This window comes from Lissotriton vulgaris, chromosome 8 (assembly GCF_964263255.1).
Source record: "Lissotriton vulgaris chromosome 8, aLisVul1.2, whole genome shotgun sequence".
Classification (NCBI taxonomy): Eukaryota; Metazoa; Chordata; class Amphibia; order Caudata; family Salamandridae; genus Lissotriton; species Lissotriton vulgaris.
In genome coordinates this window covers 277,001,309-277,026,560 of record NC_141696.1, presented here as the reverse complement: position 1 = coordinate 277,026,560, position 25,252 = coordinate 277,001,309, and the positions used below count along the sequence as shown (strand labels likewise).

Here is a 25,252-nt window from a genome sequence, read left to right as displayed (position 1 = left end):
CATAGTTTTTACTATATGATAGATGATGGCCTTTACATGTAGGCTTCTGATTCATGACTCTTCTGTGGCTCTGAAGAACAGGCAGTGGGTTTGCTGTATTGTAAATCATTTGCAAAAAGTACCAGTAGAATGACTCTATTCATGTTTCCTTGCCTATTCAAGTTTGCCCAGGCCATCAGATTTGTATCCAGTAGTCCTATATGTCTGTCTGTTGTTCATGTAAAGTGATGGGATTATGAACAGATTGTGTACCATGCACTAAGGTACTCTCAGCTCAATTAATCTGATCCAAGAAGCTTGAAAATCACTCCTCAATCCACCATTTCTCACCATATCAATACAGCATTTGTTTTTATCATGTGACTACTCTTTTGGTTGACTGCTCTATAAAACTTCAGAATCAAGACCCCTACATTGCTAATTTTTGGTTTGATTACTGATGGTGATAACCACATTCGCTATATTTACTGGACCAGTTTTCCTTTGTTTCTTGTAGCAATACTAACAATTTGTAAATGTTAGATGCTTGGATAGTTGGGTGGTGTGCTCTAAGACATTGGTTTGCAGCCCACAGAATGCACTCTGTATGGTATATTGAATATTGCCAGGATTCAAGTTAGATGACAGATCCTCAGGGTCTGGATGTGCTGGAGAGCGGTAAATGGAGTATGACAAAGAAACTGTAGACTGCTGTTCGGGACTGAAAAAAACGCACATTTCCAGGTTGGGGTCATGAAGGGTAGAGCCGTATTCGGTCATTTAGGGATTTAGGGTCAGATGTACGACTGTTTTTGCGGTAGCAAACAGGAATTCGGGCCCATTAGCAACCACAAAATTGGGTCTGCCCTATCGTCAAACCATATTTTGCGAGTCGATAACCTATTACAGACTCGCAAAATATGGTTTGCGACTCGCTATTAGGAAGGGGTGTGCCAAGGGCATACCTTCCTAATAGCGAGTCTCAATATAATGTATGATTGTTTTGCGACCTCATTTTTGCTGCAAAATATTTGAAGTTTACCACCTACTCAAAGTAGGAGGTAAACCACTTGCAAACGGAAAGGGGTCCGCAGGGGACCCCTTCACCTTTGTGAATGGGTGCAAACATATTTTTGAAGAGCAGGCAGTGGTCACAGGGACCATTACCTGCCTTTAAAAAATGAAACAAAAAGTTTCATTTTTAAAAAAAAATACATTCTGTCTTCCTTCAAGGAAAAAGGGATGCAGTAAAAAAAATGCTTTATTTAAAAACTAGTCCCAGACATGGTGGTCTGCTGACACCAGCAGGCCACCATCCCTGGGAAAGCTAGTCATTCCCAATGGGATCGCAAATTGCGCTTGCCTCATGAATAATAATGAGGTATGCAATTTGCGACCCCATTAGGAATCACAGTGTCTGAGACACTGTTGTACATTCACATTTGCAAGTCGCAAATTACGAGTCGCAATTCAACGCAATTTGCAACTCGCAAAAGTGAGTGGTCATGCATCTGGTCCTTGGTCCAGTGCAGCATGTTGCATTATTGAGTTGACTTTCCATATCTCTCATTAGTTTTCACCTGTTTGTTTTTTTTCCTTTATGATTCTCTCAGTTCAACTCTTTTATTCCAAGTTGGTCTGTCTCTTGTCTCATTGCTTGCATAGTTTTACCTGTGTATGTTTGGACCGGATTCCAGGATGACCATTCCCTCATCATCACACTGTTTGCTGCTGAAGCGGCTAAGCCTTGCTTCAGTTGTTATTTATTCTTGCTGTTGATAGTATCTTATAGTTAAAGAATGCCCCCTGTCTTCCAGTTGGTGATATTTATTAGCTATTTTAACATCCAGAAAGAGTGGTGCCAACCCAAGAAACTGACAAACATATTCATGAGTGAGCTCCTGTCCCAATATTCTCTCTCTCATTCCATACTATGTTTATACCCCGGTTTTTATGTCTGGTGTTGCATTCCACCTTGCCCACGAACACATATCTGCAACTCTGAAACCTGGCAAATGTGAACTCAAACTTTCATATACACATGTGGAAATAGTTGGAAGTGGTTTTGCATACTGTCGATTGAGCCATATAGTTATGCTTATCCAGAAACTGCAATATTTATTTAGTCTCTTACCCTTCACTGATATTGATTATGACATTGGATGATCTTAGCTTTCATGCAAATGAGGAATATCATTATTGCTATGCAACACAGTATGGTTAGACCACCAAGATAATGCAGTAGACATAATTCAAATAAAGGTCACTCTTTAAATTGCATCGTAAGATTAAAGGTCTGCAAACATTGACGATGGCTTCCAAATTATAAATTCATATGAAACATTACTTGCCAACACTAAGGTGATTGCTTTTCCCCCCTGAAAACTCCAATGAAACTAAGAACATGCTAGCCAATTTTGTTGAGTCCCTCCTCAATCCTGTATTGTATACATTGTGAAGCTAGAGACACAGACGCAAATAAGTCCTCGTGGATTGGTGGGTGGGTTCCAAGCCAAGCAGTAATGAGCAGAATCAGGCACCAGGAAGCTGACTGAACTTGGCTATTGTGTGTGAATGCAGTGATATATACTACCTTCTATTCACCAGGGCACTGCTATACTGCAAAGGGTCTGAGAAGGTACATTGCATAGATCGGAGGCTGGAGTGAACCATTCTAGTCTCCCAGGTCACTAAGAGGAAGCTGACATAAACTGAGACCAGTAATATTCTGGGAGAGGTGTGATGCAGTGGCCAGAGCGGCTGACTCTGGAGCATAGGGTTTACGGTTTGATCGCTGGCGGCAGCTCAGCTCAACATCATGTAACTCTGGGTAATAGCTCATTTAATGTCCCAGACAGCCCCCTGCACCTTGAACCCCTTAAGGGGGTGATATGTTTGCACTTTACAAATAGTGCTCAGTATCAGATTTTGCTTAAAGATGTTCAAAACGAATGAATGGAATGCCGCACCAGAGCTCAGGTTAGTTAACATTATTTGCGATGAGAATAACTTTTAAAACTTTTGGTGCAGCTGCAATAATTCTGCTCCTGGGGTCTGAGAGCTGTGCGGTCAGTTATTCCCCAGCTGTTTTTGAGGCTGCTGCATATGTTTTGGTAGCACGTCTGACATTGGCAGCTTGGTGATTAGGCGTTGTGAGGTGATGCATACACTCCGATCAATGCACATTTTGTCTGATAATGAGAGAGTAGCAGTTTTGTAGGGCGAGTACAGTGGTTTGCATCCTGTTTAAGCAACTATATACTTCTAATAAAGTGATAAAGATTTTTACACTGTGCAGTGTTTTAAGAATCTCATGAAAAGTGAATTCAGGCTCAGCCAATGAATAATTTAACGCATCTCAGAGCATACACTACAGTCGAGGGTCCAATAAAGCTCACATAATTGCAACACTTAACTAAATAATTTATTGACTCAATGTTTCTACCTTACATGGAAAATACACCTTAAAAGCGAAACATAAATCGATGTATCCGCTCTCGTGCGCGCCCGGCGCATCATGAAACTGGCAGACAGTGTGGTAATCCTCCTGTCTGCAGCCTTGCGTCTGCGTCTTGTTTTCGTCTGTCAGATTCCTTCTGACAGTGGTGAGTTTTGGATACCGAAGGAGTAGCCTCATTACTCCACATTCATTTCGAATTTTTTCTTTAGTCGCTGTTTAGGTTGTCTTATTGATGTGTGACGCTTTGTCGCAGTTGAGGTTGTATCACATGGTCAGCTCAGTGTTCAGCTTCCTGCTCATTTATATTCTTGCGCAGGCAAGGATGGGGACAAATAAAGCAGCAGCATCATGCGCGCGCCTCTTCTGTAGGCGGGCCTCTTTTACCCATGGGGCACCGCTCAAAGCGATTGTAAACAAGGGCAATGCAGATCAGTGGCACCAACAAGACAATTCCCCTTGAACGGGGCTGTGTCTCGCTGTTGAGCGTGATCTACTGCGCCGGTACATTGCCTTCTGTTTATCATTAAATCCGAATCTCTTCTCAGCAAGGGCCACTAATCATGCTGAACTCTGATGGATCCTTCAGACTCATCATGTGCATTCTACGGTATAGAGACAAAATATCGACTCCAAAATATCGACTGGACATAATATCGAGTTTTTAATATAGACTGGACAAAATATCGACTGGACATAATATCGACTACAAAAATATCGTTTTTCAGGTAAGTGAAGTAATATCGACTGTATAAAATATAGATAGCAAAAATATCGATTTTTTAATAATATATAATATTTTATAGTATATTTTTATGTAATAATATGTGTGAATAGTGTGTATTAATGTTATAAAATATTTTATTACATGAATTTTGTTTTTATAATAATTGCGTAATGTAATTCTGTAGCGGGTTGTGGGTTTATAGGGGAATAGGGTGGGAAGTAATTTCATAATAATTAATTAATTAATATATGTTTGTTAATATTTTTAATTAATAATTAATTGATAATTAATTAATATTAATTAGTTAATTAATTAATATAATTTTGAACATATTTTGTATTAGTAAATAATTGTTAATTAATTAATTGTAATTAGTTAATTACATTAATTAGAGTACATTTTTAATATATATAATTTTGTGTAATTTTTAAGTAATTAATTTTGAAAAAATAATATTAATTATTAAAATAATTACAGCTAATGTTCTAATATATTTACTTTATTGTTATTGTTAATTAATAATTAATTGCTAATTAAATAATATTGATGAATTTTGGGTAAAGGAGCATTTTTAGGGTTCAGGGTCAGTTTTCAGTTCATGGGTAAAGGGGTATTTTTAGGGTTCAGGGTCAGTTTTCAGTTCATGGGTAAAGGGGTATTTTTAGGGTTCAGGGTCAGTTTTCAGTTCATGGGTAAAGGGGTATTTTTAGGGTTCAGGGTCAGTTTTCAGTTCATGGGTAAAGGGGTATTTTTAGGGTTCAGGGTCAGTTTTCAGTTCATGGGTAAAGGGGTATTTTTAGGGTTCAGGGTCAGTTTTCAGTTTTTGGGTAAAGGGGCATTTTTAGGGTTCAGGGTCAGTTTTCAGTTTTTGGGTAAAGGGGTATTTTTAGGGTTCAGGGTCAGTTTTGGGTTTTTGGGTAAAGGGGTATTTTTAGGGTTCAGGGTCAGTTTTGGGTTTTTGGGTAAAGGGGTATTTTTAGGGTTCAGGGTCAGTTTTGGGTTTTTGGGTAAAGGGGTATTTTTAGGGTTCAGGGTCAACAAATAAGATTTAAAAAAATTATTTTTATTATTTTCATTTATTATTTAATTATTATAATTTAATTTAAGTCGTTTTAAGTATATTTTAGTAATTAAAATTTAATATTAATTTAATTTAACAGTGTTTTTAATAAAGTCGATATTTTTTACATCTATATTTTTGTTAACGATATTTTGTACTCGATATTTTTGTACTTACCTGTTTGTAGATACAAACTCGATATTTTGACTGTCGATATTTTGTCCACGATATTTTGGCAACTCGATATTTTGTCCGTCGATATTATTTCAGTGATCCGCATTCTACAACAGACAAGATTAGTGGCTGGGGATGCGGTCTCCTGCATCATGATGAGCTGCTCAATTACTGATCCGAGATTTAAGGGTGATTGAGAACTCGCAGGATATTCAGAACTGCGAGCGGCTCGTCCCACTCTCATTACAGCAACACCTGAATTTGTTAAAAAATGCATGATAACCAGAAGCAATCATGAATTACTCTGCGAGTCATAAGCTCTGCCTAAGCCCCCACCTCCATGTCTAAGTCTGAGGATTGCGCTGGGGGCTTAGAAGTACAAATCACAGAATTTGACATTTTGTATTGGAGCGATGCAAGCATCTATTTTTTATGTGTCGACAATGGAAACTGACAGTCTTGCTGAGAGATGCGTAGATATGAAACTTGGAAATGCATATGACTTTTAAATTGAATTCATGTGTTGAAAATAATCAGGTTATCTTTCCAGCTGTAGTCTTCTGCCTTGGACACAACGACCTCGATTACAAGTGGCTCGTTAGATTCCAACATTTCTGCAACCCCTGTTTGTAGGGGTAGCAGAATTTAAGCATTATTCAATGGCATGCAACAGTTCCATTTCACCCATGACACATTTCGACACCTCAAACCTGCAGCAATTTACAAGGTGTAAAAAGGCCTGGTAAGTATAGAATCAAGTGAATTAAGGTGCAGGAATCCCCAAATGTACATATTATGCCCGATTTTCACAGGGACTCTAATACTTGCATTATTTCTTGTCTCTCATAAATACTGCACCAATAAGGAAGGGCTCATGATCGAGGTCAATATCTTGGCGCTAAATCAATGAATTCGTCTATTCAATAATTACAAATTTGCTGCAGAATTCGTTTGGTAGTTTTACAGTGAATACAAGAAACATGATCATCCTGGAGGACATGCAATGAAAAGAGAAGAGGGTGCCCAAAAGGGCTAAAGTAGGGATTCAATTGTTTCTTTTTTGTGGAATCTTGTTGGAAGAGGACAGTGAGTTCAGTAGCCTGCAAATTACTGTAGGTGCAGTTCACTTGTGCAGTCAGATTTAAATGTTAGGGGTCCACAAAAAGATGATGTATTTAATTTTCTCTATGCTTATGTTTGGACTCATCAAGTTTACATAATTAAAATTAGATATCTCGCTTTGCCTCTTTTTTGTAGGCAAGGCCACTACTATTAACTTTGAGCCTGATATAGATCTTGACGGCAGCGTTACTCAGGTGATGAATGTCTTGTTCGCTGAATCAATAATCCCATGGGATGTAATGGGATTTATATTTCAGAGGACGGAATGTCCTTCACTGTTGTGACAGAGTAACCCGTCCACCAGATCTAAATCAGGCGCTTAGTCCTTTGTTCACAAATGTATTCATATTCACCTTAAAGGAGGTGTCCTATGGCAAATCATAGGACCCTGCAGCCCTTCAAGAGGTCCTCAACTATTCACGTGGGAAGGACATTCAGCCCATGGCAACTGAAAATAAAATCCTGTTCACACTATCATGTAGCAAGAGTGCCACTGGGTTCCAGATGTGGATCAGAATCAAGGAGTGGGACACATTTTGCCAATTTAGTGGACTGTGACCTTATGCAGAGAGGGCAATGATGATGATATCCAATTAGAGAGTGGCACTAATCAAGGAAAGGGATTCAATGAGAACATATGCAATTAAGTTACAGTCATAAAATGTATACTGAATTGCAGACTACATTGTCAACATAGAGGGACTGGAAAGTGCACCTTAGGCGTGATGTAAAAAGGAAAAAGAAGATGTTGAACATCTTTTGGGCATTGAAAAGGTTGATGTATCATATTGCTCTAATTTTGTTGACAAGGAAATTTTTAATTGATTTTATAATGTGTGTGTTGCTGACAGTCAGAGGCAAGGGATTTAGGCAATGTTTACTGACTGAACAATATTTTACTCTTGCTGTTCTCATAAGATATGCTCATTCTAGAACAGTTCAATTTTGCTTTATGGAGAACAGTTATTTGGCAGTGTGTTTATTTTTGATAGCTCTTAAATGGAGTGTGTGGAATCCAGATTCTTTGCAGCTTCATATTGTGTACTTCATTTGAGATTTTTTTACATCCCAGGAGATTTAGGTTTTGGTTCGACGTGGTGTGTGAATGTATAGGTATATGGGTGTTAGCGATGGTCAGGGAAGTGAAGTTGGAATGGCCAAAAACCTGTAATTATTTTTTACTGGAGTTTGGGTTAACAACAAGGGGTGGTGATGGACAGAGTCTCTGAATTGAGCAGAATACTCTCACCCAGTCAAGAGATCAGGGCTAGATCCAACACCGTTTTTTAGCTCACTGCACCATCCCAGCTCAGAACCTGGCTATATGCAAATTAGTCTGTTCCTGTCCCAGTGCATGATGGGAACAGGGCAAACCAAACTACCAAGCCAATTCTTACACTGGGAAGGAAACAAGCTTCCGGGGACCAGTTTCTGGCATTTCAGCCGTCGTCGGCCCGGCTTGCTTGAATCCTGATGGTGCAACGAGCAAGGGACTCACATCTGAGTATACCCTTCCACGCTTATGGTGGACAAAATATTTAACAACAAGGGGTGGTGATGGACAGAGTCTCTGAATTGAGCAGAATACTCCCACCCAGTCAAGAGATCAGGGCTAGATCCAACACAGTTTTTTAGCTCACTGCACCATCCCAGCTCAGAACCTGGCTATATGCAAATTAGTCTGTTCCTGTCCCAGTGCATGATGGGAACAGGGCAAACCAAACTACCAAGCCAATTCTTACACTGGGAAGGAAACAAGCGAATGCACTGGGCCAGGGACAGACTGATTTGCATATAGCCAGGTTCTGAGCTGGGATGGTGCAGTGAGATAAATAACGGTGATGGATCAAGCCCTGATCTTTGGACTGGGTAAGAGTGGTCTGCTTAATTCAGACACTCTGTTCATCACCACCCCCTTTTCTGAATCGGTTTTGCCCACTATAGGTGTGGCAGGGTATACTCAGACATGAGTCCCTTTCTCACTGCACCATCAGGATTCAAGCAAGCCGGGCCGAAGACGGCTGAAATGCCAGAAACCAGTCCCCGGTAGCTTGTCTCCTTTCTGGTGAAGAATTGGCTTGGTAGTTTAGTCTGCCCTGTTCCCATGATGCACTGGGCCAGGGACAGACTGATTTGCATATAGCCAGGTTCTGAGCTGGGATGGTGCAGTGATATAAATAACGGTGATGGATCAAGCCCTGATCTTTGGACTGGGTAAGAGTGGTCAGCTTAATTCAGACACTCTGTTCATCACCACCCCCTTTTCTGAATCGTTTGTGCCCACTATAGGTGTGGCAGGGTATACTCAGACATGAGTCCCTTTCTCACTGCACCATCAGGATTCAAGCAAGCTGGGCCGAAGACGGCTGAAATGCCAGAAACCGGTCCCCGGTAGCTTGTCTCCTTTCTGGTGAAGAATTGGCTTGGTAGTTTAGTCTGCCCTGATCCCATGATGCACTGGGCCAGGGACAGACTGATTTGCATATAGCCAGGTTCTGAGCTGGGATGGTGCAGTGAGATAAATAACGGTGATGGATCAAGCCCTGATCTTTGGACTGGGTAAGAGTGGTCTGCTTAATTCAGACACTCTGTTCTTCACCACCCCCTTTTCTGAATCGTTTTTGCCCACTATAGGTGTGGCAGGGTATACTCAGACATGAGTCCCTTTCTCACTGCACCATCAGGATTCAAGCAAGCTGGGCCGAAGACGGCTGAAATGCCAGAAACCGGTCCCCGGTAGCTTGTCTCCTTTCTGGTGAAGAATTGGCTTGGTAGTTTACTCTGCCCTGACCCCATGATGCACTGGGCCAGGGACAGACTGATTTGCATATAGCCAGGTTCTGAGCTGGGATGGTGCAGTGAGATAAATAACGGTGATGGATCAAGCCCTGATCTTTGGACTGGGTAAGAGTGGTCTGCTTAATTCAGACACTCTGTTCTTCACCACCCCCTTTTCTGAATCGTTTTTGCCCACCATAGGTGTGGCAGGGTATACTCAGACATGAGTCCCTTTCTAACTGCACCATCAGGATTCAAGCAAGCCGGGCCGAAGACGGCTGAAATGCCAGAAACCCGTCCCCGGTAGCTTGTCTCCTTTCTGGTGAAGAATTGGCTTGGTAGTTTAGTCTGCCCTGTTCCCATGATGCACTGGGCCAGGGACAGACTGATTTGCATATAGCCAGGTTCTGAGCTGGGATGGTGCAGTGAGATAAATAACGGTGATGGATCAAGCCCTGATCTTTGGACTGGGTAAGATTGGTCTGCTTAATTCAGACAATCTGTTCATCACCACCCCCTTTTCTGAATCGTTTTTGCCCACTATAGGTGTGGCAGGGTATACTCAGACATGAGTCCCTTTCTCACTGCACCATCAGGATTCAAGCAAGCCGGGCCGAAGACGGCTGAAATGCCAGAAACCAGTCCCCGGTAGCTTGTCTCCTTTCTGGCTTGGTAGTTTAGTCTGCCCTGTTCCCATGATGCACTGGGCCTGGGACAGACTGATTTGCATATAGCCAGGTTCTGAGCTGGGATGGTGCAGTGAGATAAATAACGGTGATGGATCAAGCCCTGATCTTTGGACTGGGTAAGAGTGGTCTGCTTAATTCAGACACTCTGTTCATCACCACCCCCTTTTCTGAATCGTTTTTGCCCACTATAGGTGTGGCAGGGTATACTCAGACATGAGTCCCTTTCTCACTGCACCATCAGGATTCAAGCAAGCCGGGCCGAAGACGGCTGAAATGCCAGAAACCGTTCCCCGGTAGCTTGTCTCCTTTCTGGTGAAGAATTGGCTTGGTAGTTTAGTCTGCCCTGTTCCCATGATGCACTGGGCCAGGGACAGACTGATTTGCATATAGCCAGGCTCTGAGCTGGGATGGTGCAGTGAGATAAATAACGGTGATGGATCAAGCCCTGATCTTTGGACTGGGTAAGAGTGGTCTGCTTAATTCAGACACTCTGTTCATCACCACCCCCTTTTCTGAATCGTTTTTGCCCACTATAGGTTTGGCAGGGTATACTCAGACATGAGTCCCTTTCTCACTGCACCATCAGGATTCAAGCAAGCCGGGCCGAAGACGGCTGAAATGCCAGAAACCGGTCCCCGGTAGCTTGTCTCCTTTCTGTTGAAGAATTGGCTTGTTAGTTTAGTCTGCCCTTTTCCCATGATGCACTGGGCCAGGGACAGACTGATTTGCATATAGCCAGGTTCTGAGCTGGGATGGTGCAGTGAGATAAATAACAGTGATGAATCAAGCCCTGATGTTTGGACTGGGTAAGAGTGGTCTGCTTAATTCAGACACTCTGTTCATCACCACCCCCTTTTCTGAATCGTTTTTGCCCACTATAGGTGTGGCAGGGTATACTCAGACATGAGTCCCTTTCTCACTGCACCATCAGGATTCAAGCAAGCCAGGCTGAAGACGGCTGAAATGCCAGAAACCGGTCCCCGGTAGCTTGTCTCCTTTCTGGTGAAGAATTGGCTTGGTAGTTTAGTCTGCCCTGTTCCCATGATGCACTGGGCCAGGGACAGACTGATTTGTATATAGCCAGGTTCTGAGCTGGGATGGTGCAGTGAGATAAATAACGGTGATGGATCAAGCCCTGATCTTTGGACTGGGTAAGAGTTGTCTGCTTAATTCAGACACTCTGTTCATCACCACCCCCTTTTCTGAGGAGTTTGGGTTAAAGCAGACAGGACTTGGTGAATGAAGTCAATAAGGAGTTTCCAAAGGAACCAGAGTTAATTTATCTTATTTAGGCTGCCATTTTCAATAGATCTGTAGGAGATGAGTGGTTACAATGGAAAGCCTGAATGACAATATAAAAGAATAGCATGTAGTCAAGACAGCGTGAGGGAAGCAGACAGTAAGCAATCCAGGCTGTTTTAATGACTGTGGCTTAAAGGAAAAGGCGTAACAATTCCACAGACAATTAACACTTTCAACAGTATTGCAGAACATTAAATAAATTGCGGAATAAGAAACAATGCACAATTCAAGTTTTCAATAGGCCTCTTTTATAACAATTAAGACTATGTTAAAAAGCTTATAGAAAGGGATGCTGGCCATTGTCTTTGCTGTGGGCATCTTAAGTATATTAAGTCATGCAATAGAAGGATTGGCAATATTTGTTCTTCGGAAGCTTTAATGATGGCTTTGTTGTGTCTCATTCCCAGATGGGTGTCTTACCTTGGTGTAAATGTAAGACTGCCATTCTCTGCCAAGCTTACTGTCACAAAAGTTCCATTCCCTCCATATATTAGGGGTGAGGTTATATTCGCTGTTCTGAAATAGAAGAAATAGACACACATTGCTAATTGACCACAAACAGTGCACACACCAAATAAGATCTGAAATTCTGGATACTGTGCTCCCAGATTTTACCACGTCCAATGATTCAAGCACATATTAAAAAATAGATAATATACAGTATAAGGCTGGCCAATAGTGCAAACAGGCAGTGCCCAAAAGACTTGTTCTACAGGTTTTTGGCTTCTTGTGGGCCTATTTTATGATCTTCAGGGACGGTTTTTACTGATGATTTTCCTGATATTAAAACAAAAATTGCCCGCAGCAAGCTCAAATTCTTGCAGATTTCCATACTTTGCAAAACACTTCTACAGCGTATCTTTACAAGTTCAAAACTACCGTGATTTGCAAACATGGGTCAAGTTTATAGCTATTTGATTCACTAATGTTGGCCACTTTTATTTTTTGTTCCCAGGTCTATTTTCTGTCCTTGCCCGACCATGCATATATATTAACCAGAATCAATTTTAAATTAGCAATGAAGCACTGAATTGTGAACATGTACCAGTGAATCCACTCGATAGTTTGGATCAGCCGTAATGTAATTACAGCGATTACCATTCCAACTTCAAATGTGTGACCCCCTGTAGCAGCAACAATACAGCCTCTAGGCTGAGATATCAACAGTTGTGTCTTTGCGTTCATACATGTCCTGCCATCATATACATCCAATGTGCAGAACTGAAATATACCATTTTGAATGTAGCAATAATAACAATATTTTCAATGGCATTTTATTTTGCTGTATATAATGTTTGCCCTATTTATGACTGGGCCACTACTCTGATTATTTGTGCCCCGGTCTACCCTGCAAGGCATACCGAACCAAGGAAAAGAACACAAATAAAAATCTTGAAATATAAGTAGGAAACTCCTTGCCTCACTGGCATGTGCACTGTAGACACAGTCATTCCCTCCAGGCAGGTGGTGATTTGTAAATAAAGTTGGAGCAGTCCTCCGCCAGTTGGGCTTTCACAATGGATTCTGTCCACCTGGCAACCTCAGATTGAACCTGCCATACTATAAATCAGCCCTACATTAGTAGTCGACAGTGTACACACCTATTGCTGCACTGGGTGTATTACACTACTAATGCAATCCATATAACGATGGTAGACACTTATGTTTAGGTACACACAGTGCAGGCCTAGACTGTACACCCGTTCCAAAATCAAATCCAGCTCTCCGCAGTGGATGCACTAGCACAGCCAGCTAGCACAACTACTACAGACAAAGCAGCAGCATGTGTACCTGCTTCTCAGTGCTTCTTTACTACTCTGTCAAGAGCACTTAAACAAACCTCTGTAGTTAGCAAGTTGGCTTAGGTGCGACAGAGAAAGCACTTGCTTTCTAAATAGGTGTACAGCCATGGTCTTCACACACACACATGCACGCACACGCACACACACATGCACTCACACACACGTACACACACACACAAACGCAGTGGGAAATGGGTGCAGCCTTTAGCTGGTTAAACGTAGAAGCATTTGTTGGAATCCTTAATAAGACAAGCATTTGCAATGCAATAGGTCTCGCATTATGAAAGTTTGAGCTATTGGTCTTGTAAATGACAAACTTTTTATTTATGTGTTGGTTTTGAAAATAGCGAAATTAATAGCTTTGTCATTTACAATGCCAATACTTTTATCTTTTGCAAATGTGACACCTATAGCATTTGTAATGCAACATGTTTTGTATTTACGTGACTTAGATGTATTGATATTACAAATAACAATGGCTTTTAATTTTTTTAAATACATAATACTTAAATAAAAGTTATTGTAATTTATAATGGCAATATTAACATCTTTGTGACATTTGTAATAAAGCTTGAAACATTGAGAGAACATATTTGAACCAGTTGATGTTGAATGGTTGCACAGATTGATACTGTGGTGGCGACGAGTGATGCTGTGGCGTTCAGTGATGCTGTGGTAGCGCATATTGATGTTGTGGTGCCCCTGAGTGATGCTGTGGTGCCCCTGAGTCATGCTGTGGTGGTGCTGAGTGATGCTGTGGTACCCCTGAATGATGCTGTGGTAGTGCGCTAGATAGAGTGAGTGAGGGCGATAGATAGAGTGAGTGAGGGCGGTTGAGTGAGTGAGGGCGGTTGAGTGAGGGTTGTAGAGTGGTAGAGTGAGGGCTGTAGAGTGGTAGAGTGAGGGCTGTAGAGTGGTAGAGTGAGGGCTGTAGAGTGGTAGAGTGAGGGCGGTAGGGTGGTAGAGTGAGGGCGGTAGAGTGGTAGAGGTATGTGAGAGGGTGAGGGTGTGTGAGAGGGTGAAGGTGTGTGAGAGGGTGAGGGTGTGTGAGAGTGAGGGTGTGTGAGAGTGAGGGTGTGTGAGAGTGAGGGTGTGTGAGAGTGAGGGTGTGTGAGAGCGAGGGAGGGCGATAGATTGATAGATCGAGTGAGGGAGGGCGATAGATAGGTAGAGTGAGTGAGGGCGGTAGAGTGAGTGAGGGCGGTTGAGTGAGGGCTGTAGAGTGGTAGAGTGAGGGCTGTAGAGTGGTAGAGTGAGGGCTGTAGAGTGGTAGAGTGAGGGCGGTAGAGTGGTAGAGGTATGTGAGAGGGTGAGGGTGTGTGAGAGGGTGAGGGTGTGTGAGAGTGAGGGTGTGTGAGAGTGAGGGTGTGTGAGAGTAAGGGTGTGTGAGAGTGAGGGTGTGTGAGAGCGAGGGAGGGCGATAGATTGATAGATCGAGTGAGGGAGGGTGATAGATAGGTAGAGTGAGTGAGGGCGGTAGAGTGAGTGAGGGCGGTAGAGTGAGTGAGGGCGGTAGAGTGAGTGAGGGCGGTTGAGTGAGGGCGGTAGAGTGAGGGCTGTAGAGTGGTAGAGTGAGGGCGGTAGAGCGGTAGAGTGAGGGCGGTAGAGTGGTAAAGTGAGGGCGGTAGAGTGGTAGAGTGAGGGCGGTAGAGTGGTAGAGGTATGTGAGAGGGTGAGGGTGTGTGAGAGTGAGGGTGTGTGAGAGTGAGGGTGTGTGAGAGTGAGGGTGTGTGAGAGCGAGGGTGTGTGATAGCGAGGGTGTGTGAGAGCGAGGGTGTGTGAGAGCGAGGGTGTGTGAGAGCGAGGGTGTGTGAGAGTGAGGGTGTGTGAGAGTGAGGGTGTGTGAGAGTGCGAGTATGTGAGTGAGGGCGTGCAAGGGTGAGGGTGAGGGGGTGTGAGTGGGTGAGGGGGTGTGAGAGGGTGAGGGTGTGTGAGGGTGAGGGGGTGTGAGAGGGTGAGGGTGTGTGAGGGTAAGGGTGTGTGTGAGAGTGAGGGTGTGTGTAAGAGTGAGGGTGTGTGTGAGGGTGAAGGGGTGGGTGAGATGTTGTGTGAGGGTGAGTGAGGGTGAGGGTGAGTGAGGGTGAGGGTGAGTGAGGGTGAGGGTGAAAGGGTGGGTGAGCATGGGTGAGAGGGTGAGTGAGGGTGAGGGGGTGGGTGAGGGGATGTGTGAGGGTGAGGGGGTTGAGGGGGTCTGAGGGTGTGAGGGAGGATGAGGGGGTGTGAGGGTGAGGGGGCGTGAGGGTGAGTAGGTGTGAGGGTGAGGGGGGTGAGGGGGTGTGAGGGTGAGGGGGCGTGAGGGTGAGGGGGTGTGGGTTGTGGGGATGAGTGAGGGTGAGGGTGTGTGAGGGTGTGTGAGGGTGTGTGGGGGTGAGGGGGTGTGAGGGGGCGTGAGGGTGTGAGGGGTGCAAGGTTTGTGGGGGGGTGTGAGGATGTGGGGGTGTGTGAGGGTGTGGGGTTGAGGGGGTGTGAGGGTGAGGGTGTGTGAGGGTGAGGGGGTGTGAGGGTGAGGGGGTGTGGGGGTGAGGGGTTGTGAGGGTGTGAGGGTGGGTGAGGGTGTGAGGGTGGGTGAGGGTGAGTGAGGGTGTGTGAGGGTGAGAGGATGTGATGATGAGGAGGTGTGAGGGTGGGTGAGGGTGAGGAGGTGACAATGAGTGGGTGTGTGAGGGGGTGTGAGTGTGAGGGTGTGTGAGGGGGTGTGAGGGTGAGGGTGTGTGAGGGGGTGAGGGGGTTAGGGGTGTGAGGGTGAGGGTATGAGGGTTACTGAGGGTGTGTGAGGGTGAGGGGGTGAGGGTAAGGGTGTGTGAGGGTGAGTGGGTGTGTGAAGGTGTGTGAGGGTTGGTGAGGGGTGACAGGGTGAGTGAGGGGGTGTGAGGGTGAGTGAGGGTGTGTGAGGGTGAGTGAAGGGGTGTGAGGGTGAGTGAGGGGGTATGAGGGTGAGTGAGGGGGTGTGAGGGTGATGGTATGAGGGTGACAGGGTGTGTCAGGGTGAGGGTAAGGGTGTGTCAGGGTGAGGGGGGTGAGGGTGAGGGGGTGTGAGGGTGAGTGAGGGTGAGAGGGCTGTGAGGGGGGTGAGGGTTAGTGAGGGTGTGTGAGGATGAGGGGGTGAGGGTGAGTGAGGGTGCGAGGGTGAGGGGTGTGAGGGTGAGGGGGTGTGAGGGTGGGTGAGGGTGTGAGGGTGGGTGAGGGTGAGGGTGTGAGGGTGAGTGGATGTGAGCGTGTGTGATGGTGAGGAGGGGTGACCAGAGACAGACAGAGGCCACTGGAGACAGTAAGAGCAGCCTAGACAGGGGAGAGAGAGCAGAGAAAGGGAAGAGAGAGCGGAGAGTGAGAGGGAAGAGAGAGTGGAGAGTGAGAGGGGAGAGAGAGCGGAGAGTGAGAGGGGAGAGAGAGCGGAGAGAGAGTGGAGAGTTAGAGGGGAGAGTGAAAGGGGAGAGAGAGGGGAGAGAGAGTGGAGAGTGAGAGGGGAGAGAGAGCGGAGAGTGAGAGGGGAGAGAGAGGGGAGGAGAAAGTGGAGAGTGAGAGGGGAGAGAGAGCGGAGAGTGAGAGGGGAGTGAGAGGGGAGGAGAGAGTAGAGAGTGAGAGGGGAGAGAGAGTGGAGAGTGAGAGGGGAGAGAGTGGAGAGTGAGAGGGGAGAGAGAGCAGAGAGTGAGAGGGGAGAGAGAGCGGAGAGTGAGAGGAGAGAGAGAGCGGAGAGTGAGAGGGGAGTGAGAGGGGAGAGAGAGGGGAGAGTGAGAGGGGAGAGAGAGTGGAGAGAGGGAAGAGAGAGCGGAGAGTGAGAGGGAAGAGAGAGTGGAGAGTGAGAGGGGAGAGAGAGTGGAGAGTGAGAGGGGAGAGAGAGCGGAGAGTGAGGGGGAGAGAGAGCGGAGAGTGAGAGGGGAGAGAGAGGGGAGAGTGAGAGGGGAGAGAGAGCAGAGAGAGGGAAGAGAGAGCGGAGAGTGAGAGGGAAGAGAGAGTGGAGAGTGAGAGGGGAGAGAGAGTGGAGAGTGAGAGGGGAGAGAGAGCGGAGAGTGAGGGGGAGAGAGAGCGGAGAGTGAGAGGGGAGAGAGAGCGGAGAGAGAGTGGAGAGTTAGAGGGGAGAGTGAGAGGGGAGAGAGAGGGGAGAGAGAGAGTGGAGAGTGAGAGGGGAGAGAGAGCGGAGAGTGAGAGGGGAGAAAGAGGGGAGGAGAAAGTGGAGAGTGAGAGGGGAGAGAGAGCGGAGAGTGAGAGGGGAGTGAGAGGGGAGAGAGAGTGGAGAGTGAGAGGGGAGAGAGTGGAGAGTGAGAGGGGAGAGAGAGCAGAGAGTGAGAGGGGAGAGAGAGCGGAGAGTGAGAGGGGAGAGAGAGCGGAGAGTGAGAGGGGAGTGAGAGGGGAGAGAGAGGGGAGAGTGAGAGGGGAGAGAGAGTGGAGAGTGAGAGGGGAGGGAGAGGGGAGAGAGAGTGGAGAGTGAGAGGGGAGAGAGAGTGGAGAGTGAGAGGGGAGAGAGAGCGGAGAGTGAGAGGGAAGAGAGAGTGGAGAGTGAGAGGGGAGACAGAGCGGAGAGTGAGAGGGAAGAGAGAGCGGAGAGTGAGAGGGGAGTGAGAGGGGAGAGAGAGGGGAGGAAAGAGTGGAGAGTGAGAGGGGAGAGAGAGTGGAGAGTGAGAGGGGAGAGAGAGTGGAGAGTGAGAGGGGAGAGAGAGAGGAGAGAGAGCGGAGAGTGAGAGGGAAGAGAGAGCAGAGAGTGAGAGGGGAGAGAGAGTGGAGAGTGAGAGGGGAGACAGAGCAGAGAGTGAGAGGGAAGAGAGAGCAGAGAGTGAGAGGGGAGAGAGAGTGCAGAGTGAGAGGGAAGAAAGAGCAGAGAGTGTGAAGGGAGAGAGAGTGGAGAGCGAGAGGGGAGAGAGAGCGGAGAGTGAGAGGGGAGAGAGAGTGGAGAGTTAGAGGGAAGAGAGATCTGACACTGAGATGAGAGCGGAGAGTAAGGGGGGAGGTCTGCCACACACTGAGACAAGAGTGAGAGAGGTCTGACACTGAGACGAGAGTGCAGGGACGGTGACAGCAGAGTGCGCTCTGACTCAGAGGTGACAGGCGGGTGAGTGCGCCGGAGGTCGAGTCTCCGGCGATGGTCGGGGTCCGAGATGAGACAGAGGCCGGGACTCAGCAGTGCTGACCTGTTGCCATCTTCATATGAAAATGACAATAAAGCGATTTAAACGGTAACATCAAATCCAAAGTATTACAAAGAAAGGCTGAGGATTATCACATTTTTTCCCCCAAAAAAGGCATCAAGAATCATTACCAGTCTCATCAGTCTGATTATATAGTTGTGGCAAGAAGACATTGGGCTCATGTAGTTATTATGATGCCATGATTAATTACAAAAACACTGACTTTCACTAGCGGTTGATGTGGGGGAGAGAGATCAAAGCAAGCCTCGATCTCGTTTTTTTCTGGGAGGGAGCATGAGCAGTATGGCTGCTTCATATGAAATGGACTATACAGGAACACGTGACTACTGCTATTATGACTGAGATGAATCTGTATGGCATCTTCTGTCAATGGCCACATTCCTTAACAGTTTAATAGTCCTGAAGGCAAGCCACTGAATCAAAGAACATAATTAGAACAAGGTACAAAGCAGCAGTAATGAAAACTTCTTCTGTGCACCTATTACTAACAGGCTGCCTCACCCACAGCATTCACAACATCAGCTTGAGCCTTATGGTGGTGAAAGTCTCCCTGATAATAATGTAAGCTGTGACCCATAAGCCTCACCCAGATCTCTGCAGGCGGCCTCAACCAGCTGAGCTGACTTGCAAATGAAGAGACCAGAAATCACATCAAAAACGTTGGCTCCCTCCCATCTTCAGCCTTCCGAGGACGTGACGAAAATAAGACATGACATAAGCAAATTCAATTACTGTAACCCATATATTAGTAACAGATAAGGGAATGCTAACAATTTGCATGGCTGCCACAAACATGGAATCAAGCTAACCAAATTATAGTAACAACTAACAGACATGAGAGGCAAAAAAATGAATGTAAACAATTAAAAATGCAACAGGTAAAAATGTCATCACAGAGGGAGAGGAGACCTTAGACAAGTGAATCGACAGCTGCCTATGCTCTCTATTGCCCAAATCCAGCCAGGAACAGACTTGAACCTAAGAGATCTCTGCTTATAATGTTTTAAAGCTGGCCCCACAAAGCCATAAGCACCCATTGTAAGAGTACTATCCATTTAAATATGAGAAAGGTAACATAAATTTAATGTCCCTGCCCTGTTCTTTGAGAATACCAAGTATTTCAGTCTGTAAAGTGGAAGATCGGAACACGCCTCACTTTCTGCGGGGATAACTGCACTTGACGGTTCTTTCAGGGGTCCAGAACCTTCTGGTATATGCGCACCTGTGAAATAACATTCTGAAAGATCACCTGCGTGGATGGAGAGACATTAAAATCGGTGGCCCGTGCCACTGGTGGAGTGTCCTGTATGGAAGGGCCCTGCTTCTCAAAGGTTGAAACATCTGATACAAAAGTCATGCATGTCACACTAGGACCCTGATGATGTTGGCAGAGCTCGGGAAGTCTCATTCATTTACACGGCTAAACCTTCATTTTTTTCGCCACTCCCAGCTCTTTTGGTCTTTTGGGGGCACCGTCGTTGTCCATGTGAGATATTTCTACAGGGTTTGCATGGAGTTTTCATCTATAGTCTCTCCCGCCCCCCCACCCATCCTTGGCTGCTGCTTATTCAACAAGAACAACTCCCCCCTTTTACTGGTGGGAGATGGACTTGAAAAAACGGAGCACTGAAAAGCACAGGAAGTCAGACTCGTGAAAGCAAGAGGGGGAATCTTGAAGCAACGCGTGGAGGGCCTGGACAAAACCTAGAGGCTTTACATGGTGGAAAGGCAGAGGCACCCTGACACAAAGACAGCAATTAGCTCTGGAATGGACCAACTCGAGTGGACCCCAATGAGGGTCCGGGAAACCGTTGGTCATGAAAAAATGATCAATGGCTGCTGACTTTGGCACTGGGAGCCAGGTCCCAATCTCGACTAACCGGCCCAAAATATTGTGACTCTGGGAAAATAATTTAATTTCCACGTGCCAAACAGCTAATGAACTTGACCTTGTAATGAAACGGTGGCGCAAGAATACCCTTCAATTATACCATCGGGTCACCTTCGCGCCATATAAAAAAAAACTGCAAAAGAAAGCACTCCCTGGGACAAACTTTCCAGTATGTGTGGAACCCTGGCTGAATAGTGGACTAAATAAGGCCCTACTCTGCCTGAAACCTCCTTCACACTATTTGTCTCGTGAAAAACCCGGGTGGCACAGAACGTTGGGGAACACTGAAAAATGTAAATTATGTACTCACGTAGTTTGAGAGGTGAAGTAAAACTGCACGTAGCTGCAGGGTCAGCGATATCAGGTCCTCAACGCTCCAGTAGCTTGTCTGAATGAGGCCGTATTTAGTTTATAGTTTAGAAATAGTAAGGGCGGCTGCAATAATTTGGCAGGGAGTAAATTAACAACTGAGCAACAGGCAAGGCGACAGCCCGGGTCAGTGCGAGGTGCCTGCAGCAGTATTGTAACGGCGCCATGATTCAATTTGCGGTGCCACCAGCAAAACAGCCCGCAGGGAGGGGCGGCACCTTCCTCAAACTCCGCGCTCCAGCAGCAGGATGTGCTGCAAAGTACAAGCACAACCTGACTGGGACCGCCATTCTAGTCTTTGGTTCATGACGTTAGGCGTCAGAGCCGTGCCGCGGGTGAATGTTCCCAATAATAAATTGTGATACTTTTGAAGCCCTAGTGAAGCTGAGTGAGGTGAGGCAGCCATTGTCACAGCGCACGCAGTCCACAACAGTTTGTGCTTTCAGAGTCACAGTAGTTATACGTGACAATGCATTTTAGTGCGGTAATGCAGATTACCACACTGAAATGCATTCGTGTCACGCCTACTTGACAGGACTGCCGATGCGGCCGCAATGGGCCTCCAGTGCCGGGCCGCGGCCGCCTTAAAAATGATGCCGCCCAGGGCGGACCGCCCCCCTCGCCTCCCCCCCCTAGCTACGGCGGTGGGAAAACGCGCAGCTATGAATGACTTCTGCCAGGTTCAGAATGGTCCATTATTTCCTGTGAGCAAGAGAAGCCCTCTTTCACCTGCACCTCCGGCCCCGCCGACTGCTGTGTGCGCGCGGAGGAAACCACAATGCCCCTTCACCCTCCCAGTGACCAAGAATGGAGTCATCCCTTTTGGAAAGGGGCAACCACTCGGTCCCCCCGAACGTATGGTGGAGTACCCCGATCTCCCCGGGAAACCATTTTGGGCGGGAGGCGTGTCACGGCTGGTATGCCCGAAGCGGCGTAGCCGGGGCGCGCCTTTTCCCGCCCAAGAAGGGGTTGTCCTAGACACCAACACCGCCAGCCACGCCCGGGGGGCGGTTTGGAGGAGGGTCTACGCCCGCCCGACGAAGGATAAAAGGAGCGACAAGCCAAGGAAGCATCCTCTTGTTCCTGTGCTCTGAAGCTGCACCCACGCGTCACACGTGAGCTCGAGACGGAACGAAGAGCCAATTTTGAAATTTGTAATTTCTCTTTTTTCTCTTCTAGCGCTGCAAGTCTTGTCCAGGACCTTCCATCTACGTGCGGAGAATGCCGGGCAAAAGGGTCGCAAAGAAGGTTAGCACCGACCAAATGCTCCGGATGCTGGTGAAAGACATGGCGGAGATGAAGAAGAAAATGGCGGCCAGGGATGGTACAGGACGGCCAAAAAGAACCATCCCAGTGGAGGTCCCTGCCGGGAGACGGAAGAGGGCCAGGAACGGGGCAAATGAAGACGAGGTCCCAGTTCCGGAGGCTCCCCCGGCGAGCCCTCCCAGTCCAGTGGAGGCTCCGGCGCTGGCTCCCGTCGAGGGGCAACCGATCCCCGTAGTGGTTACCCCGGTAAACGAGGGGGACATGCCCCCGGAGTTGGCCGCCCAGCTGGCGGCATGGTTGGGTAGTAACAGCGTGGGTTCCACTGCTCCAAGGGACACGGCCGAGGAGGCCAAGCAATTAATGAGGCAGATGCGGCAATCACGGGAGGCCGCAAAACCACCTTGTCCTTTTGTTTCCCCGCAGGCACCCATCGGTCACCCAGGATCAGGCGTTGGTACGGCAGGGTCGGCAGTTGCAGCGGTAGCTCCAGGTAAGCCATTACCGATGGTTGGGGAGGGATCGGGTCCTTCAAGGAGGGAGAAAATTGTACAACATATCCCGAAGGAGGTGAAGGAGAGGATATGGGCTGATAAATATGTAAACATATTCTCCTTGTTGTCCGATCACTACGAAATTGAACATGTAAAAAATCAGAAAGAGTTCTTGCATCCAAGTGTAGGGCGAGCCAAGATGGCCGGTTTTAGAGTTGATGAATCGTTAGGCAATTGGGGCAGAGCGTTCGGAATGTTCATTGCAATTATGGGGGAACGTAGGCCCGATTTGTTGGGAGAATTGGCTGTGTATCAGACACGTATCATGGGTTTTTATGAAACGTATGGAGGGAATCAATGGTTTGCCTATGATAATATATTTCGTAAATCTAAGGAACATGATGCATCCTTGACATGGGACTGTTTTGACTCCATTTCATGGCAAAATATGGAAGTGGGGAAGTCACCAGTAGTGGGGAGTGAGATGGCCGGGTATTCCCGCCATTTGTCAGGGACGCCCTTTCGAGCAGGTTCCAGCAATGACCGGAACTCGAAGACTAGTGGCAGCACAGGGAAGAAAGGGGTCTGCTGGGGCTTTAACAGGGGCAAATGTACTAGGCCCCAGGGTTCTTGCAAATTCAGGCACGAATGTTCAGGGTGTGGTCAGTCCTCCCATACGGAGACCACGTGCAGAGCCAAGACTAGTGATACGGGGAATAGGGGTAGCGCCAAACAGGTTTGAAATGGTCCAGGGTACACCGCTACCGACCCCGGTTGATATCATGGCAATGATCCCTTGGCTAAACGAGTACCCAGATCATATCTCCGCTGGGGTGTTGCGAGATGGTTTCTCATATGGTTTCCGCATCCCGGCGGGGGATTTTCGGGGTGAGGCACAATGTGAGAATCAGTTATCGGTGCGAGAGAATGCGGCGGTGGTACAAGCAAAGATTGGTAAGGAGGTGGCCCGAGGTCGGGTCGCTGGACCATATGATAACCCGCCAGTTGCTAATATTGTTTGTTCACCCCTCGGTGTAGTCCCCAAAAAAGAGCCGGGGGAATTCAGGTTGATACATAATTTGTCAGCTCCAAGGGGTCTTTCGGTGAACGATGCGATTGACCCTGATGTCTGTTCAGTACGGTACGCATCATTCGATGAGGCCGTCGCCATTTTGAATCGCCTAGGGCCCGGAGCGCTGATGGCTAAATCAGATATCGAGTCAGCGTTCCGGTTGCTCCCGGTACACCCAGACGATCAGCGTCTCCTTGGTTTCATGTTTCAGGGTCACTATTACATGGATAAATGTATGCCAATGGGTTGCTCCATCTCTTGTGCTTATTTTGAAGGTTTTAGTTGTTTTTTGCAATGGGCCTTCACAAAAATAACAGGGTTTACTCATGTGATGCATTATCTTGATGATTTTCTGTTCCTGGGGGCAGCTGGGGACATAGAGTGTACACAGGCTTTGAATGCATTTTGTGATCTCATGAGGCACTTTGGCGTGCCATTGGCGCCCGGTAAGACAGTGGGGCCGTCTACTTCACTCGAGTTTCTTGGAATAGAGCTCGATTCCGAAGAGGGGTGCTTCCGCTTGCCCAAAGAAAAGGTGGCGAAATTCGAGACATCGCTCAAAGCATGTATTAGCGCGACCAAAGTAAGATTACATCAGTTACAGCAGGTCGTGGGTCAACTGAATTTTGCCCTGAGGGTGATCCCAATGGCGCGCCCATTTTCCCGCTCAATTGCACAGGCCATGGTTGGCCTTAAGGAAGGCCACCACCACACAAGGCTCTCGGCTGAGGTTCGGCAGGACATGCTCATATGGTTGGCATTTCTGGCGGATTTCAACGGTCGGGTCGTATGGAGCAAACCCGGGGTCTCCTCGGAGGAGTTAGGGTTGTGGACAGACTCGGCAGGGAGTGTAGGATTTGGCGCCATTTTTGGCAATCACTGGTCAGCACAAAGCTGGCCGGCGTGGTGGCACGAGAATGGGCTCACAGGTAACATAGGTTTTCTTGAGCTTTTTCCTATTCTGGTGGCCTTAAAAACATGGCCCGAGGGTTTTCGTGACCGCACTGTGGTGTTCTGGTCTGATAATATGACCGTTGTTGAGTGTATCAATAGTCAGGCTGCCCGCTGCAGATGGATCTTGAGATTGCTGAAGGAAATTGTTTTGCTCTGTATGAGACTGAACGTACACTTTAGGGCAAGACATGTGCCAGGGGTGTTAAATCAGGCTGCTGATGCGCTTTCTTGTTCCCGTATGCAGGCCTTCTGGGGTTTCCTACCCTCAGCGGACCCGGTAGCGGCTCCTTTTCCCGAAGCTCTCTGGTCTCTCGGTGCCCCGGACTACAAGACCTCGTGGGAGAGAGTCTAGCTCCTAGAACAAGGAAGGCATACGAAGGGGCGTTCCGGTCTTATTGGTCCTTTTTGGGTTCTGCTGGGGGGGAGCTATGGGGCTAGGAGGAGTATGTCCTAAAGTTTCTGTTATCATTACGTCAGGCAGGCAAATCAGTAGCCACGGCGCAAAGGCACCGGGCCGCTATTTCTTTCATGACTCGAGCTCATGGTCTACAGGACCCCACAGCGTCTTTTGTGGTTCAGAAGGCGCTACGTGGGTGGCAACGCCTTGAGGGTCGCAAAGTAGATGATAGACACCCGATAGGTCTGGAAAGGTTGGCCCTGTTGATGTCAGTCCTCCCTGCAACATGTTCATCACAATATGAGACTGTGCTGTTTAAAGCCGCTTTTTTATTAGCATTTCATGGGGCTATGAGGGTAAGCGAGCTTGTGGCAAGGAATAAGCAGGATACGGGGGGACTGTGCCGAGAGCACATCCGCATTGCTGGGGAATCAATGATAGTCTCCTTTGCCAGGTCCAAGACCGATCAAGGAGCAAACGGCGAGTGTGTAATAGTCCGCCGTATTCCCGGATCGCCCATATGCCCAGTAGCCTGCGTGGAGGAATATTTGGCACTGAGGGTGGCAGCATGGGGGGGAAGC

General features: G+C 47.1%; 1 protein-coding gene across 1 annotated transcript in view; it reads right to left on the bottom strand.

The window, feature by feature from the left end:
- TMPRSS15 (transmembrane serine protease 15) overlaps positions 1-25,252 on the bottom strand; it is a 1,377,509-nt gene that overhangs the window by 255,538 nt on the left and 1,096,719 nt on the right. Inside the window, exon 19 of the mRNA XM_086934040.1 lies at positions 11,709-11,804. Within this exon, the coding sequence (XP_086790166.1) occupies positions 11,709-11,804 (96 nt within the window). The remainder of the gene's footprint in view (positions 1-11,708; positions 11,805-25,252) is intronic.